This window comes from Pelophylax lessonae (assembly GCF_965119305.1).
Source record: "Pelophylax lessonae genome assembly, chromosome: 6".
Lineage (NCBI taxonomy): Eukaryota > Metazoa > Chordata > Amphibia > Anura > Ranidae > Pelophylax > Pelophylax lessonae.
Genome location: NC_138773.1, coordinates 20,528,687 through 20,541,937, shown reverse-complemented (window position 1 = coordinate 20,541,937; position 13,251 = coordinate 20,528,687). Strand labels below are relative to the sequence as shown.

Genomic DNA, 13,251 nt, shown 5'->3' with positions numbered 1-13,251 from the left:
TTTTATTACCAAATGTTTCAAGAAGTCCAAAGATGTATGTAATTGCACTTTATTTCATGTAAAATGGTGTTTGGTGCACTTTAACTTGAAATCTCACAAGAAACAGACATATATGCACGGATACATTGAGGGTTAGGGGTAGGGGCCACAATGTAGTGCACAGTGAACAAGATTAGAGATGTTTTGGATGAATACTGTTGTCTCTTGACTTTGAATAGAAGTAAAGGATGCTTAAAAATTGGGCATTTGGTGGTGCGGACGATGCCTTGACACCATATCCCTATGAAAGTGCTGGTAATGAAAGCAATAATTGCCTTTGTAAGGAAAAAAATTACAATGATATGCATCTGTGTGACAGGTGCGCAAAAATTGTTGTTTGGGTGTTGGCGGAGCCATACCACTGTAAGCCCAAAGAGCTGGTGTTGAAGAAGGCGTAAAAATTATGAAGGTGTGCACCTGTGGAACAGGTGCGCAAACATGGTAGTTTTGGTGTTGGTGGAGCCTCCCCACCATAACCCCAAAGAGCTGGCTTTGAAGGAGGCCCAAAAATTGTAAAGGTGTGCACCTGTGGAACAGGTGCGCAAACATTGTCGTTTTTGTTTTAGCATAGCCTCCCCACCTTAACCCCAAAGAGCTGGCGTTGAAGGAGGCCCAAAAATTGTAAAGGTGTGCACCTGTGGAACAGGTGCGCAAACATTGTAGTTTTTGTTTTAGCATAGCCTCCCCACCTTAACCCCAAAGAGCTGGTGTTGAAGGAGGCCCAAAAATTGTAAAGGTGTGCACCTGTGGAACAGGTGCGCAAACATTGTCGTTTTTGTTTTAGCATAGCCTCCCCACCTTAACCCCAAAGAGCTGGTGTTGAAGGAGGCCCAAAAATTGTAAAGGTGTGCACCTGTGGAGCAGGTTCGCAAACATGGTAGTTTTTGTTTAGCATAGCCTCCCCACCTTAACCCCAAAGAGCTGGTGTTGAAGGAGGCCCAAAAATTGTAAAGGTGTGCACCTGTGGAACAGGTTCGCAAACATTGTAGTTTTTGTTTTAGCATAGCCTCCCCACCTTAACCCCAAAGAGCTGGCGTTGAAGGAGGCCCAAAAATTGTAAAGGTGTGCACCTGTGGAACAGGTGCGCAAACATTGTAGTTTTTGTTTTAGCATAGCCTCCCCACCTTAACCCCAAAGAGCTGGTGTTGAAGGAGGCCCAAAAATTGTAAAGGTGTGCACCTGTGGAACAGGTTCGCAAACATGGTAGTTTTTGTTTAGCATAGCCTCCCCACCTTAACCCCAAAGAGCTGGTGTTGAAGGAGGCCCAAAAATTGTAAAGGTGTGCACCTGTGGAACAGGTTCGCAAACATTGTAGTTTTTGTTTTAGCATAGCCTCCCCACCTTAACCCCAAAGAGCTGGCGTTGAAGGAGGCCCAAAAATTGTAAAGGTGTGCACCTGTGGAACAGGTGCGCAAACATTGTAGTTTTTGTTTTAGCATAGCCTCCCCACCTTAACCCCAAAGAGCTGGTGTTGAAGGAGGCCCAAAAATTGTAAAGGTGTGCACCTGTGGAACAGGTGCGCAAACATTGTCGTTTTTGTTTTAGCATAGCCTCCCCACCTTAACCCCAAAGAGCTGGTGTTGAAGGAGGCCCAAAAATTGTAAAGGTGTGCACCTGTGGAACAGGTGCGCAAACATTGTCGTTTTTGTCATAACCAAAATGAGGTTCTGTGAACGTAAAGAGAATGAGAGGAGGGTTTGAGGGTGGCACCATGGTCCAGGCTTAAACTGAGGCTCAACTGCCACATCACAACGATAGCCTAGTCTACAAGGTCTGCATCAGGTGCATCAAAGCTTGATATCCACGACTGATTCATCTTAATGAATGTCAAAAGGTCGACTGAGTCGGTGGAGAGTCTAGTTCGATGGTCTGTGATGAATCCTCCTGCTGCGCTGAATGCCCGTTCCGATAGGACACTGGAAGCAGGGCAGGCCAACAACTCCATGGCATACTGGGCCAGTTCTGGCCAGTGGTCTAATCTTAAGACCCAGTATGCCAGTGGATCGGAGTCGTCACATGAAAAGCCCTCTGTGTCAATTTGTGCCCTCACGTAATCGTCCACCATGTGATGCAGACGGTGTCGATGCGATGTGGCAGCTGAGAGGCCTGGGCGGTGAGGACTAAAAAAAGACCGAAAGGCATCCGTCAACCGCACGCCTTCTCCAACGCTCCTCTCGTGACCACCAGTAGAATCCATGGTAGGTTGTCCCCGCCCCTGCACCCTACGGGAGTCGGGGAACATGTTCACCAGATTCCTCTTGAGACTGTCCTCAAGGGATTTGATCCTGTGGACTCTATGGGTGGATGGGAAAAGCTCCGAGACTTTACGGCCTTAATGGCCTTGATTCTGGGGTCCTTTCGCAGGCTCTGGAGCATGATGTTTCCCATGCGTCGCAAATTAGCGAAGGCCTGAGAAGCTGACTCCTCGGGGTCACTCATAACGACATTATCTTCAACGGGCTCCTCCTCCTCCCAGCCACGTACTACTCCAAAGTGTCCCGAGGGAGTCAAACTAGGCCTTGCAGATTGCCGCATGTCTTCCTCCTCCTCCTCCTCAAACCCTGCAAAAGTTCCCGCAGAATCGTCCTCCTCCTCCTCTTCCACCCCTGGATCCTGCTCGGGCCTCTGGGAGCTAGGCATAATGGGGTCAGGATTCTCAGGATAAAGGGGGCCTTGAGAGGCAAGGAAGTCCTCCTCTTCCTCCTGCTGCTCTGCCTCCAGTGCCCTGTCCATAATGCCACGCAGAGTGTGCTCCAACAAAAACAGTACCGGTAGGGTGTCACTGATGCATGCGCTGTCCCGGCTGACCATCCTTGTGGCCTCCTCAAATGGCGAGAGGACAGCGCATGCATCCTTAATCAAAAGCCACTGCCGTGGTGAAAAGAAGCCCAGGCGCGCAGAGCCAGTGCTGGTGCCGTACTCGCATAGGTATTCATTGAGGGCCCTCTGCTGCGTGTACAGGCGCTGCAGCATAGCCAAGGTGGAGTTCCAGCGGGTGGGCATGTCACAGATGAGGCGGTGTACCGGCAGGTGAAACTCGCGCTGCACTTCGGCCAAACGTGCAGTGGCACTGTACGACCGCCTGAAGTGACTGCACACCCTTCTTGCCATCCTTAGCACATCCTGCATTCCCGGGTACGAGTTCAAAAACCGCTGTACCACGAGATTCAGGACATGCGCCAGGCATGGCACATGGGTTAACTTTCCCTGACGAAGGGCGGCCAGGAGGTTTGACCCATTATCAGTAACCACCATCCCTGGCTGCAGCTGGCGTGGTGTCAACCACCTCTGGGCCTGTGCCTGCAGAGCCCCAAGAATCTGAGGGGCAGTGTGCTGCCTGTCCCCTAGACACACAAGCTGCAGCACTGCGTGACACCTTTTGGCCTGAGACATAGAATAGCCCTTTGAACGTTTACGTGGTATCTCATCATATTCAAAGGACCATTCTGCAGAGGAGGGCATGGAGGAGGTAGAGGAGGAGGAGCAGGAGGGGGTAGAAGTGATCGATCTACCCGGATCAGCGACACCACCAGCTGTTTGCAGACGTGGGGGCAACACTGGCTGCAGCACCGAGCCCTGGCTACAATCCCTTCCACTGGCAAGCAGTGTCACCCAGTGAGCAGTGACAGAAATGTACCGTCCCTGCCCATGTTTGCTTGACCAAGTGTCAGCCGTCAAGTGTATCTTACGGCTGACTGACTTGGCCAGGGACGACACTACATTGCCTTCCACATGTTGGTATAGGGATGGCAGGGCCTTACGGGAAAAGTAATGCCGACTTGGCACCTGCCACTGTGGAACTGCACATTTTGCGAAGTCACGGAAGGGAGCAGACTCTACCAGGTTAAATGGTAATAGTTGCAGAGCCAGTAGTTTAGCCAAACTACTGTTTAGACGCTGGGCATGTGGGTGGCGGGGAGTATACATTTTTTTTCGTTCCAGCATGTGTGGAATCGAAATTTGGCGTCTAGATGATACAGCTGGTGGTGTGCTGGAGGTAGATGCGACACTGCCTGCTATATCATCATCCCTGCCAGTGGAGGCTGCCAACAGGTGACGAGTGACTATAGCAGGGCCAGGAACAGACTGATGTGCAGGTGGAGCAGGTGGAGCAGATGGAGCATGAGGAGGAGCGCGAGGAGAACTAGGAGGCCGACCGACCAATCTTTGGCCCTTTTGTGGGTTCTTTAAATGCTCCTGCCAACGGGCCGAGTGGTGGGTTGTCAAATGCCTGTTTAGGCAGCTTGTACCCAGGTGGTTGACATTTTTGCCACGTTTTATACCCTTCTTACAAATCTTGCAGATCGCAACTGTTTTATCTGCATGGGATGTCTCAAAAAAGGCCCAGCAAGATGAGGTGTGTATAGTGGCCCGGGAGACAACAGGTGCGGCCTTAGATGGAGTAGGCCGTCTGCTCTCCCCTCTTGCTTGCTCTGCCTCCTCCTCAACCTCAGACCCAACATCTGACTCCATCAAAGACTGAGCATCAGGCCTGGCCTGGGAGACAACAGGTGCGGCCTTAGATGGAGCGGGCCGTCTGCTCTCCCCTCTTGTTTGCTCTGCCTCCTCCTCAACCTCAGACCCAACATCTGATTCTATCAAAGACTGAGCATCAGGCCTGGCCTGGGAGACAACAGGTGCGGCCTTAGATGGAGCGGGCCGTCTGCTCTCCCCTCTTGTTTGCTCTGCCTCCTCCTCAAACTCAGACCCAACATCAGACTCCATAAAGGACTGAGCATCAGGCTGGAGTAGATGGCCGACACTGTGGTCAAACAGCTCAGCTGACTCCTCTGCCATGTCTGAAATTGGGTCTAAGGGAGGACATGAGGTGGACATGGACTCATCTGTATTTGTTCTGACAACTGCAGAAGACTGACCACTTTTCTCTGCCTGGGTCACTGTAGTTGCAGATGATGCCGATGATGAGGGTTTGTTCATATAGTCCACCACCTCCTGTACATACTGTGGACGTATAGCTTGGCCACTGCCGGAGAACAATCCAAATGGTGGCCTGGCTGAGGACTGACCACCACGTCCACCCCTGCCTCTAGACACCCTAGAAGCTGTGCCCCTTTCCGCAGCAGGGCCACGTATGCCTTTTCTTGGTCTACCAGGCATATTTCTCAATGATGCGTTGGCAACTGTGTGCGGTGAAAAACGCACACTGCTATGCGACCCACAGTTGTCGCTGGATACAGCACAGCAGTTGCGTGTCACGCACAGTAGCAAAGCCTTTTGCACAGTGGACCTAACGCTTTGAACAACAGGCGTTAGGTTGTCACTGATGCGTTGGCAACTGTGTGCAGTGAAAAACGCACACTGCTATGCGACCCACAGTTGTTGCTGGATACAGCACAGCAGTTGCGTGTCACGCACAGTTGCAAAGGCTTTTGTACAGTGCACCTAACGCTTTGAACAACAGGCGTTAAGTTGTCACTGATGCGTTGGCAACTGTGTGCGGTGAAAAACGCACACTGCTATGCGACCCACAGTTGTCGCTGGATACAGCACAGCAGTTGCGGTTCACGCACAGTAGCAAAGCCTTTTGCACAGTGGACCTAACGCTTTGAACAACAGGCGTTAGGTTGTCACTGATGCGTTGGCAACTGTGTGCGGTGAAAAACGCACACTGCTATGCGACCCACAGTTGTCGCTGGATACAGCACAGCAGTTGCGTGTCACGCACAGTTGCAAAGGCTTTTGTACAGTGCACCTAACGCTTTGAACAACAGGCGTTAAGTTGTCACTGTATTTTGCTGCCTAGCAAGCACGTATACCTGCTGTGATAGAGCAGCACTGTGCCACGTGCTCACTAAACAGAACCCTCACACTTTCCCTACAGAAACTAAATTTTCAAATCTAACTAATGTAGTACAAAGTTCCCTAACTACACTAGATATCCCTTTCCACTAAATAGAAAGCTCCATACAGCAGAAGACTGACACTGTCCCTTAAGTTTTTTTTTTTTTTTTTTTTAACTCTAAGAACCAGCACAATCGCTGTATCTAACTACACTGGCTGTAAGCTAAATACAATTCTGCTATATGGAGCTTTAGAACCACTCGATATGTAGGAAATGTAGTGTAGCAAAGCAGGAGTCAGACAGAACTGCTTCAACTCTCTTCAACAGGCTCTGGATAACTGTGCTAGGGGTTAGGCGGGGCCATCTTATATAGTGTGGGGCGTATTCACTCCTGATTGGCCTCTGGTCCCCGTAGTCACTCCAATCACGTTCCTAGGAGACTCCTGCCCCCTCATTGGCTTTTGCAGACGTTTCTGGGCCAATCACGGGCTTTTAAAGCCCAGTTCCTGTCCCAGTGCATTTTGGGCGGTTCTGGTGGCCGAATACCGAACTTTTGCCGCAAAAAGTTCGGTATTCGGCCGAATATCGAACATCCAATGTTCGGGTCGAACCGATGGTCGACCCGAACCGTTCGATCATCCCTACTCTACAGTACTGTAAGAGCCTGATACAAAGTCAGATATTCAAATGCTTACACTGTTTGCATTTTAAACAATGCATGTAATGATGTATTAGTCAGGACAGAGCTGCATTAATTTGTATCCTTTATATCTATTATTATTATTATTATTATTATTATTATTATTATTATATAGGATTGAAATAGCACTGAGAGTTTACACAGCGCTTTACAACTTGAGGGTAGACAGTACAACTACAATACACTTTAATACAGTAGGAATCAGAGGGCTCTGCTCATTAGAGCTTACAATCTAAGAGGGGGGGTTAAGAGATACAAGCGGTAATAACTGTGGGGGATGGGCTGATGGAGAAAATAAAAGTACAGTTGTTACTTGGATGCCAGATAGGTTTCTCGGAAGAGATGTGTTTTCAGGGATCATTTGAAAGTAGACAAAGTAGGAGATAGTTGGACAGATTGGGGTAGAACATTCCAGAGGATGAGAGAAGCTCGGGAGAAGTCCTGGAGGCGAGCATGGGAAGAGATGACAAGGGAGCTAGAGAGCAGGAGGTCCTGAGAGGAACAAAGAGAACGGGTTGGTTTGTATTTTGAGACCAGATTAGTGATGTAGCTGGGCACCAAGTTATGGATGGCTTTGTAAGTTATGGTTAGTAACTTGAATTTAATTCTTAGGTTGAGTGGCAGCCAATGGAGGGATTGGCAAAGAGGGGTAGCAGACACAGAGCGGTTTGTAAGGTGGATGAGCCTGGCAGCAGCGTTCATGATGGACTGAAGGGGGAATTGCCTATTTAACCACTTAAGCCCCAGCCCTATTTCGGACACTTTTTGTTTACAAGTTAAAACCAGTATTTTTTCCTAGAAAACTACTTAGAACCCCCAAACATTATATATATATATATATATATATATATATATATATATATATATATATATATATATATATATATTTTTTAGCAAAGACTCTGGAGAATAAAATGTCGGTCATTGCAAAATTGTTTGTCACACGGTATTTGCGCAGCGGTCTTTAAAACGCCATTTTTTTGGAAAAAATTTGAAAAATCACATTTAACTGCATTTAAAAAATACTAAACAGTAAAGTTAGCCCATTTTTTTTTATATATTGTGAAAGATGATGTCACGCCGAGTACATAGATACCCAACATGTTACGGTTTAAAATTGCGCCCCCCCCCCCCCCCCGTGGGATGGCGACAAACTACGGTCAATAGAGATCTCAATCTGCGACGCTTTAAATGTATTTAACGGTTTAGAGTTAGAGTGTAGCTCTTTTTTTTAAATTATTGCCCACGCTCTGGCGATTGCGGCGATACCTCACATGTGTGGTTTGAAAAGCGATTTCATTCGCGGCTCGACTTGCGTATACGTTTTTTTTGTGCGCGAGCTAACGGTGACGGGGGCGGCTAAATTTTTTTTTTTCCCTATTCATTTTTTCTTTTTTTTTAACTTTATTACAGGTGTTTTTAAAAAAAAAAAAAAAAAATCTGATCACTTTTATTGCTGTCACAAGCAATGTAAACATCCCTTGTGACAGCAATATGCAGTGACAGGTACTCTTTATGGAGGGATCGAGGGTCTAAAAGACCCCAAACCCCTCCACTGCACTTCCCTGTATGCAAAACGCCGAAAACTGCATTTTTGCATACAGCCGTTTTTCAAATCTGCCGCCTTTTGCAGCACAGTAACCCGGAAGTTACGTCATGGACGCCGCCTCCGGGTTACGTCATCGGAGACCCGATCGATGCCGTTTCTGGCATTCATCGGGACTCCATCCAGCCGGCGGACGTGCCGGCTGGGTGCTCGGGGCTCCCGGTGGGACGGGAGCCCCGAGCAAAGCCACGGAAGGCGGCGGGAGGGGGGGATGTCCCCTCCCGCTCACCCGGGTAACGATCGAGCGGCTCCCGAGCCGCATCGGTCATTACCGACGGAAAGCCGACCGTCGGCTTCAAACCACGGTACCGGGAAGATGCCTCTAGCTAGAGGCATCATCCCGGTATAACCCCGCAAAGTTACCCGACGTACCGGTACGTCGATATGCGGTAAGTGATTAAAGGTAAGCCAATGAGAAGGGAGTTGCAGTAATCGAGATGAGAGATGACCAGGGAATGGATTAGAAGCTTTGTGGTATCATTGGTTAGGAAGGGGCGTATCTTGGAGATGTTGCAGAGGTTGAAGCGGCAAGCTTTGGACATTGACTAGATATCTACTTTTTTTACATTTTTATTTTGATCTTTTTTATCCTTTAAGGTCTCACTTGTTTATATTGCATTCCACTTCTGAGCCTCAATAGAGATTTCAGTGATTTAGCATCAAAGTAAAAACTCTGATGACCCTGTTCATACCATTGTACAGGTGTGCATACAATCATAGAAACAAATTATGAACAAGTTGTATTTCATTCATTAGATTCCGAAGGTCATTGATAGTAATGATATTGCACTGCCTTCTGCAGTAGATTGATCCTCATTTATACATGTTATGTTCTGTTTTCTTTCTGCAGTCCTATCCAAGTATCAAATTATAAAGTATATTTGGGCATGTACCAGCTGGGTGTGAACAGCTCTCATACAGTTGTTGCCAATGTAAGGACTATCAAAGTAAATAGTCAATTTACAAGTGATGGAGACCCTGGAGACATTGCCCTGTTGCGGCTGGCCACACCTGTCAACTATACTCAGTACATCATGCCAATCTGTCTGCCATCTTACTACACCACCTTCCCCTGTGGTACAGAGTGCTGGGTGACCGGATGGGGTACAAGATATTCTGGAGGTGAGTCCATGAAACCTATTTCAATAATTTTCCATACTAATGCCCCATACACACGTGCAGATTATCTGCAGACTTTTGTCTGCAGACTTACCTTTTCTATGTAGTGCAAGGGCCTGCCGGATTGCATACAAATTGAAAGTGTTTAGGTTTGACCTCATATTATATGGTTTTGGTAAGTCTGCAGACAAAAGTCTGCAGATAATCTGCACGTGTGTATGGGGCATAAGAAGCCAAACCTGTCACTTACACCCATAGGGATTATATAGGGATGGGTGATTCTGCCTGGGTTAGATTCGCAGGGGGATTGTTGAATTTAATTTAAAATCTATGAAACTCCAACTTAGCAGAGAACTCTATTGACGTCTAAGGAGGGGTGGGCGGTGGGTGAGCAAATCTTGATACTTTATTGTGGCCATATTAAAATCTAATAGGCAAGCCATTGTCAAAAAAGGGCACGGAGAGCTGAACACTGCTACGAGGGACATTTAACCACTTTACCACTGGAGGATTTTGCTGTCTTACGTCCGGGCCACTTTTTGCGATTCGGCACTGTGCAACTTTAACTGACAATTGCGCAATCATGCAACGCCGTACCCAAACGAAATTTACATCCTTTTTTTCCCACAAACAGAGCTTTCTTTCGGTGGTATTTGATCACCTGTGCGATTTTTACTTTTTGCGCTATAAACAAAAAATAGCGACAATTTTGAAAAAATAACAATATTTTTCACATTTTTTTTATATGAATTCTCCCCCAATAAAATGTAAAAATCAAAATTCTTTATAATTTTAGGCCAATTTGTTTTCTGCTACATATTTTTGGTAAAAAAAAATCACAATAAGCGTATTTTGATCTGTTTGCGCAATAGTTATTGCGTTTACTAACTAAGGGAAAGATTTTTGTCATTTTTGGTGTTTTTTTTTTTTTAACGAGTAATGGCGGGGATCTGCGTTTTTTTTGCAGGACTGCGACATTGCGGCGGACAGATCGGACCCTTGACTGACATTTATGACACTTTTGGGGGTACCAGTGACATTACTACAGTAATCAGTGCTATACATATGCACTGTTACTGTAAAAATTACACTGGCAGGGAAGGGGTTAATTTTTATTGGTGATCAAGGGGTTAATGTATGCCTGGTGCTTACTGACGTGTGTGGGGGGAGGTGATTGAGTGACACAGGGACAGATCGCAGGTTCAGCTATGCTGAAACCTGCAATCTGACCCTGCCTGTCACTTAGGAGATCCGCCCGCTTTGTTTACACAAGCGGGCGGATCTCCACACTCGATTCCCCGACGATCGGGGAAGAGCGGCGGTGATTACCGCCGCGCCTCCCCTGGCCCGACTCCCGCTGTGACTGAATACAGCGGGAGCGAGCCTCCGGCGGCACACGCGCGCCGCCGAGAGAGGTGAATGTCTGGCGACGTAGGTCTACGTCGTCAGACGTTATCGAGCCACTTTGCCGCAGTAGCAGCTCAGTGAGCAGCGGTAAAGTGGTTAACAAACAAAATTCTTTAATAGAGAGCAGTGTGGAGAGGGTCCTTTTTTAATGTGACTTGCAACTTTAAGTGTGATACGAAAAAAAAAAAAAAAAAAACAATCCTTTCAATCAAAAGCTTGGGAGTAGGAATGAGTTTTATTTTTGGGGTCAAGCATGTGCTCTATCTAAATAAACCAAAAAGTAGTGTTGCGCCAGTCACTGACGCAACACTACTTTTTGGTTTATTTAGTTTACATTGTGTGGTTTAGACACTTTTAGTGTGTGCAGCCGGTCTTTATATCATTTGTTTATTGCACCATTCACTATTGATATTTTTTTGCGCTGATAGTTTCTGTTATATATGTGCTCTATCTAAACCTAAGTCATTTGCTGTTCAAGGGAAAGACAAATGAAACCCCCCTTCACTGCTATAGCAACAAATTACCAATATTGCACCCCCTGGCCCCTGAACTGTGGTTATGTGGCTTACAAGGGTCAATAATGGGGGTTTTCATATGGTCCAGCCTCTTCCATATTAACCTCCTTTACTGTATTCCCGAGTGTGGCTCGGGGTTAACTTTCAGTATCAAAAGCGGTAACCCCGAGCCACACTTGGGATTACCCCGCAATGTTACTCACCTTCCCTGTGCTCCCCCGCCATCCTCACACTCTCTCCCCGCTCTGTGTACGGCCAATGCCGGCACTTGTTTTCCGGTTCTCTTCCCTGCGAGCGTTGCAACGCAGGGGGGTGGAACCGGCGGCAAATTCAAAAGTGTAAATACACCAAATGAGATGATACAAAGCTGTGAACGGATTACACTGTATCATCCCATTTCACCGAAGGATTTCCCCTGGTGACTTTTCCAGTGCCCTGCCTGTGCTTTTCCAGTGCTTTGGGCCTGAAAATTTTTGAACAACCATGGCGTCCAAAAAGCGTTCTTTTTGCGCAAAAACATTTTTAGACAAACTGGAAAACAGCTCTGTCTGCCTATCACAGGAGCAGCAGGCAAATCTATATTGCTTTCTGCTTACCAGAGAGCAGGATCTGTTAGTGAGTTCTGCTCATTGTGCTCAGTATGCGATTCATTAAGTCTAGATAGTGTTTCGCACTGGAAAAATCAGGGACATACCCAGGGGTTGGCCAGACCGGCACCCGCCAGGGGCGCAGGCCGATTGGGCGGCGCAAAAACATTGGCAGTGTAGTAGTGATTAGCAGTGTAGCTCCTCCATTCAGCCTGTATAGCTCCGTGTTTCATAATTCTTACATAGCCCAGTGAGCAGCTCCCCCCCCAGGAATGGGAGAGGCTGCATCTGCTCTGCCTTCTACCACCCCTCTCTCTTTCTCCCTGTGCCCGCCCACACATTCAGTGCAGCCTGTGCGTGCTGTATGTGAAGGAGATGTGTGGGTGGCAAAGTTTCATTTAGGCAGCCGGCCTGGCAGCTACATGGTGAACTGAGTGAGTAAGATGAGCACTTTGACCGGACTTACTCCTCCCTACCCTTTTACCCTGTCACCCCCACTCTGTCCCTGTCACCCCCACTCTGTCCATGTCACCCCTACTCTGTCCCTGTCAACCCCTCTCACTCTCCCTGTCATCCCCCCCTCTGTCCCTGTCATTCCCCCCTGTCCCTGTCACCCCTCTCTCACTCTCCCTGTCACCCCTCTCTCACTCTCCCTGTCACCCCCTCTGTCCCTGTCATCCCCCTCTGTCCCTTTCATCCCCCCATACTTGTCACCTCCTGTCTTTCCCTGTCACCCCCCCTCTGTCCCTGTCAACCCCCCATACCTGTCACCTCCTGTCTGTCCCTGTCACCCCCCCTCTGTCCCTGTCACCCCCCGTCCCTGTCACCCCCCCTCTGTCCCTGTCACCTCCTGTCTCTCCCTGTCACCCCCCGTCCCTGTCTCTCCCTATCACCCCCCCTCTGCCCCTGTCACCCCCCCTCTTTCCCTGTCACCCCCACTCTGTTCTTGTCACCCCCCCTCTGTCCCTGTCACCCTTCCATCTGTCCCTGTCACCCCCCACCCCCTCTGTCCCTGTCATCCCCTCTCACTCTCTCTGTCACCCCCCCTCTATCCCTGTCACCCCCCCTCTATCCTTGTCACCCCCCCTCTGTCCCTGTCACCCCCCTCTGTCCCTGTCATCCTCCTCTCACTCTCCCTGTCACCCCCTCTGTCCCTGTCATCCCCCCGTCCCTGTCACCTCCTGTCTGTCACCCCCCTTTGTCCCTACCACCCCCCCTGTCCCTGTCTCTTCCTGCCGCCCACTCTGTTCCTGTCATCCCCCTCTATCCCTGTCACCCCCCTCTGTCCCTGTCACCCCCTGTCCCTGTCTTCCCCCCTGTCCCTGCCTTATCATCCCCCCTGTCCCTGCCTCCTCATCCCCCCTGTCCCTGCCCTGTCATCCCCACCCTCTGTCCCTGTCACCCCCCCCTCTGTCCCTGTCACCCCCCCTCTGTCCCTGTCATCCCCTCTGTCCCTGTTACCCCCCCCTCTGTCC

At 48.7% G+C, this 13,251-nt stretch overlaps 1 protein-coding gene across 1 annotated transcript in view; it reads left to right on the top strand.

Annotated features, from left to right (window-relative positions):
- Window positions 1-13,251, top strand: part of LOC309558211 (transmembrane protease serine 9-like) — a gene marked incomplete at both ends in the record, with an annotated part of 116,697 nt that overhangs the window by 24,446 nt on the left and 79,000 nt on the right. Inside the window, one exon of the mRNA XM_082261233.1 lies at window positions 8,999-9,270. Coding sequence (XP_082117359.1) covers window positions 8,999-9,270 — 272 coding nt within the window. The remainder of the gene's footprint in view (window positions 1-8,998; window positions 9,271-13,251) is intronic.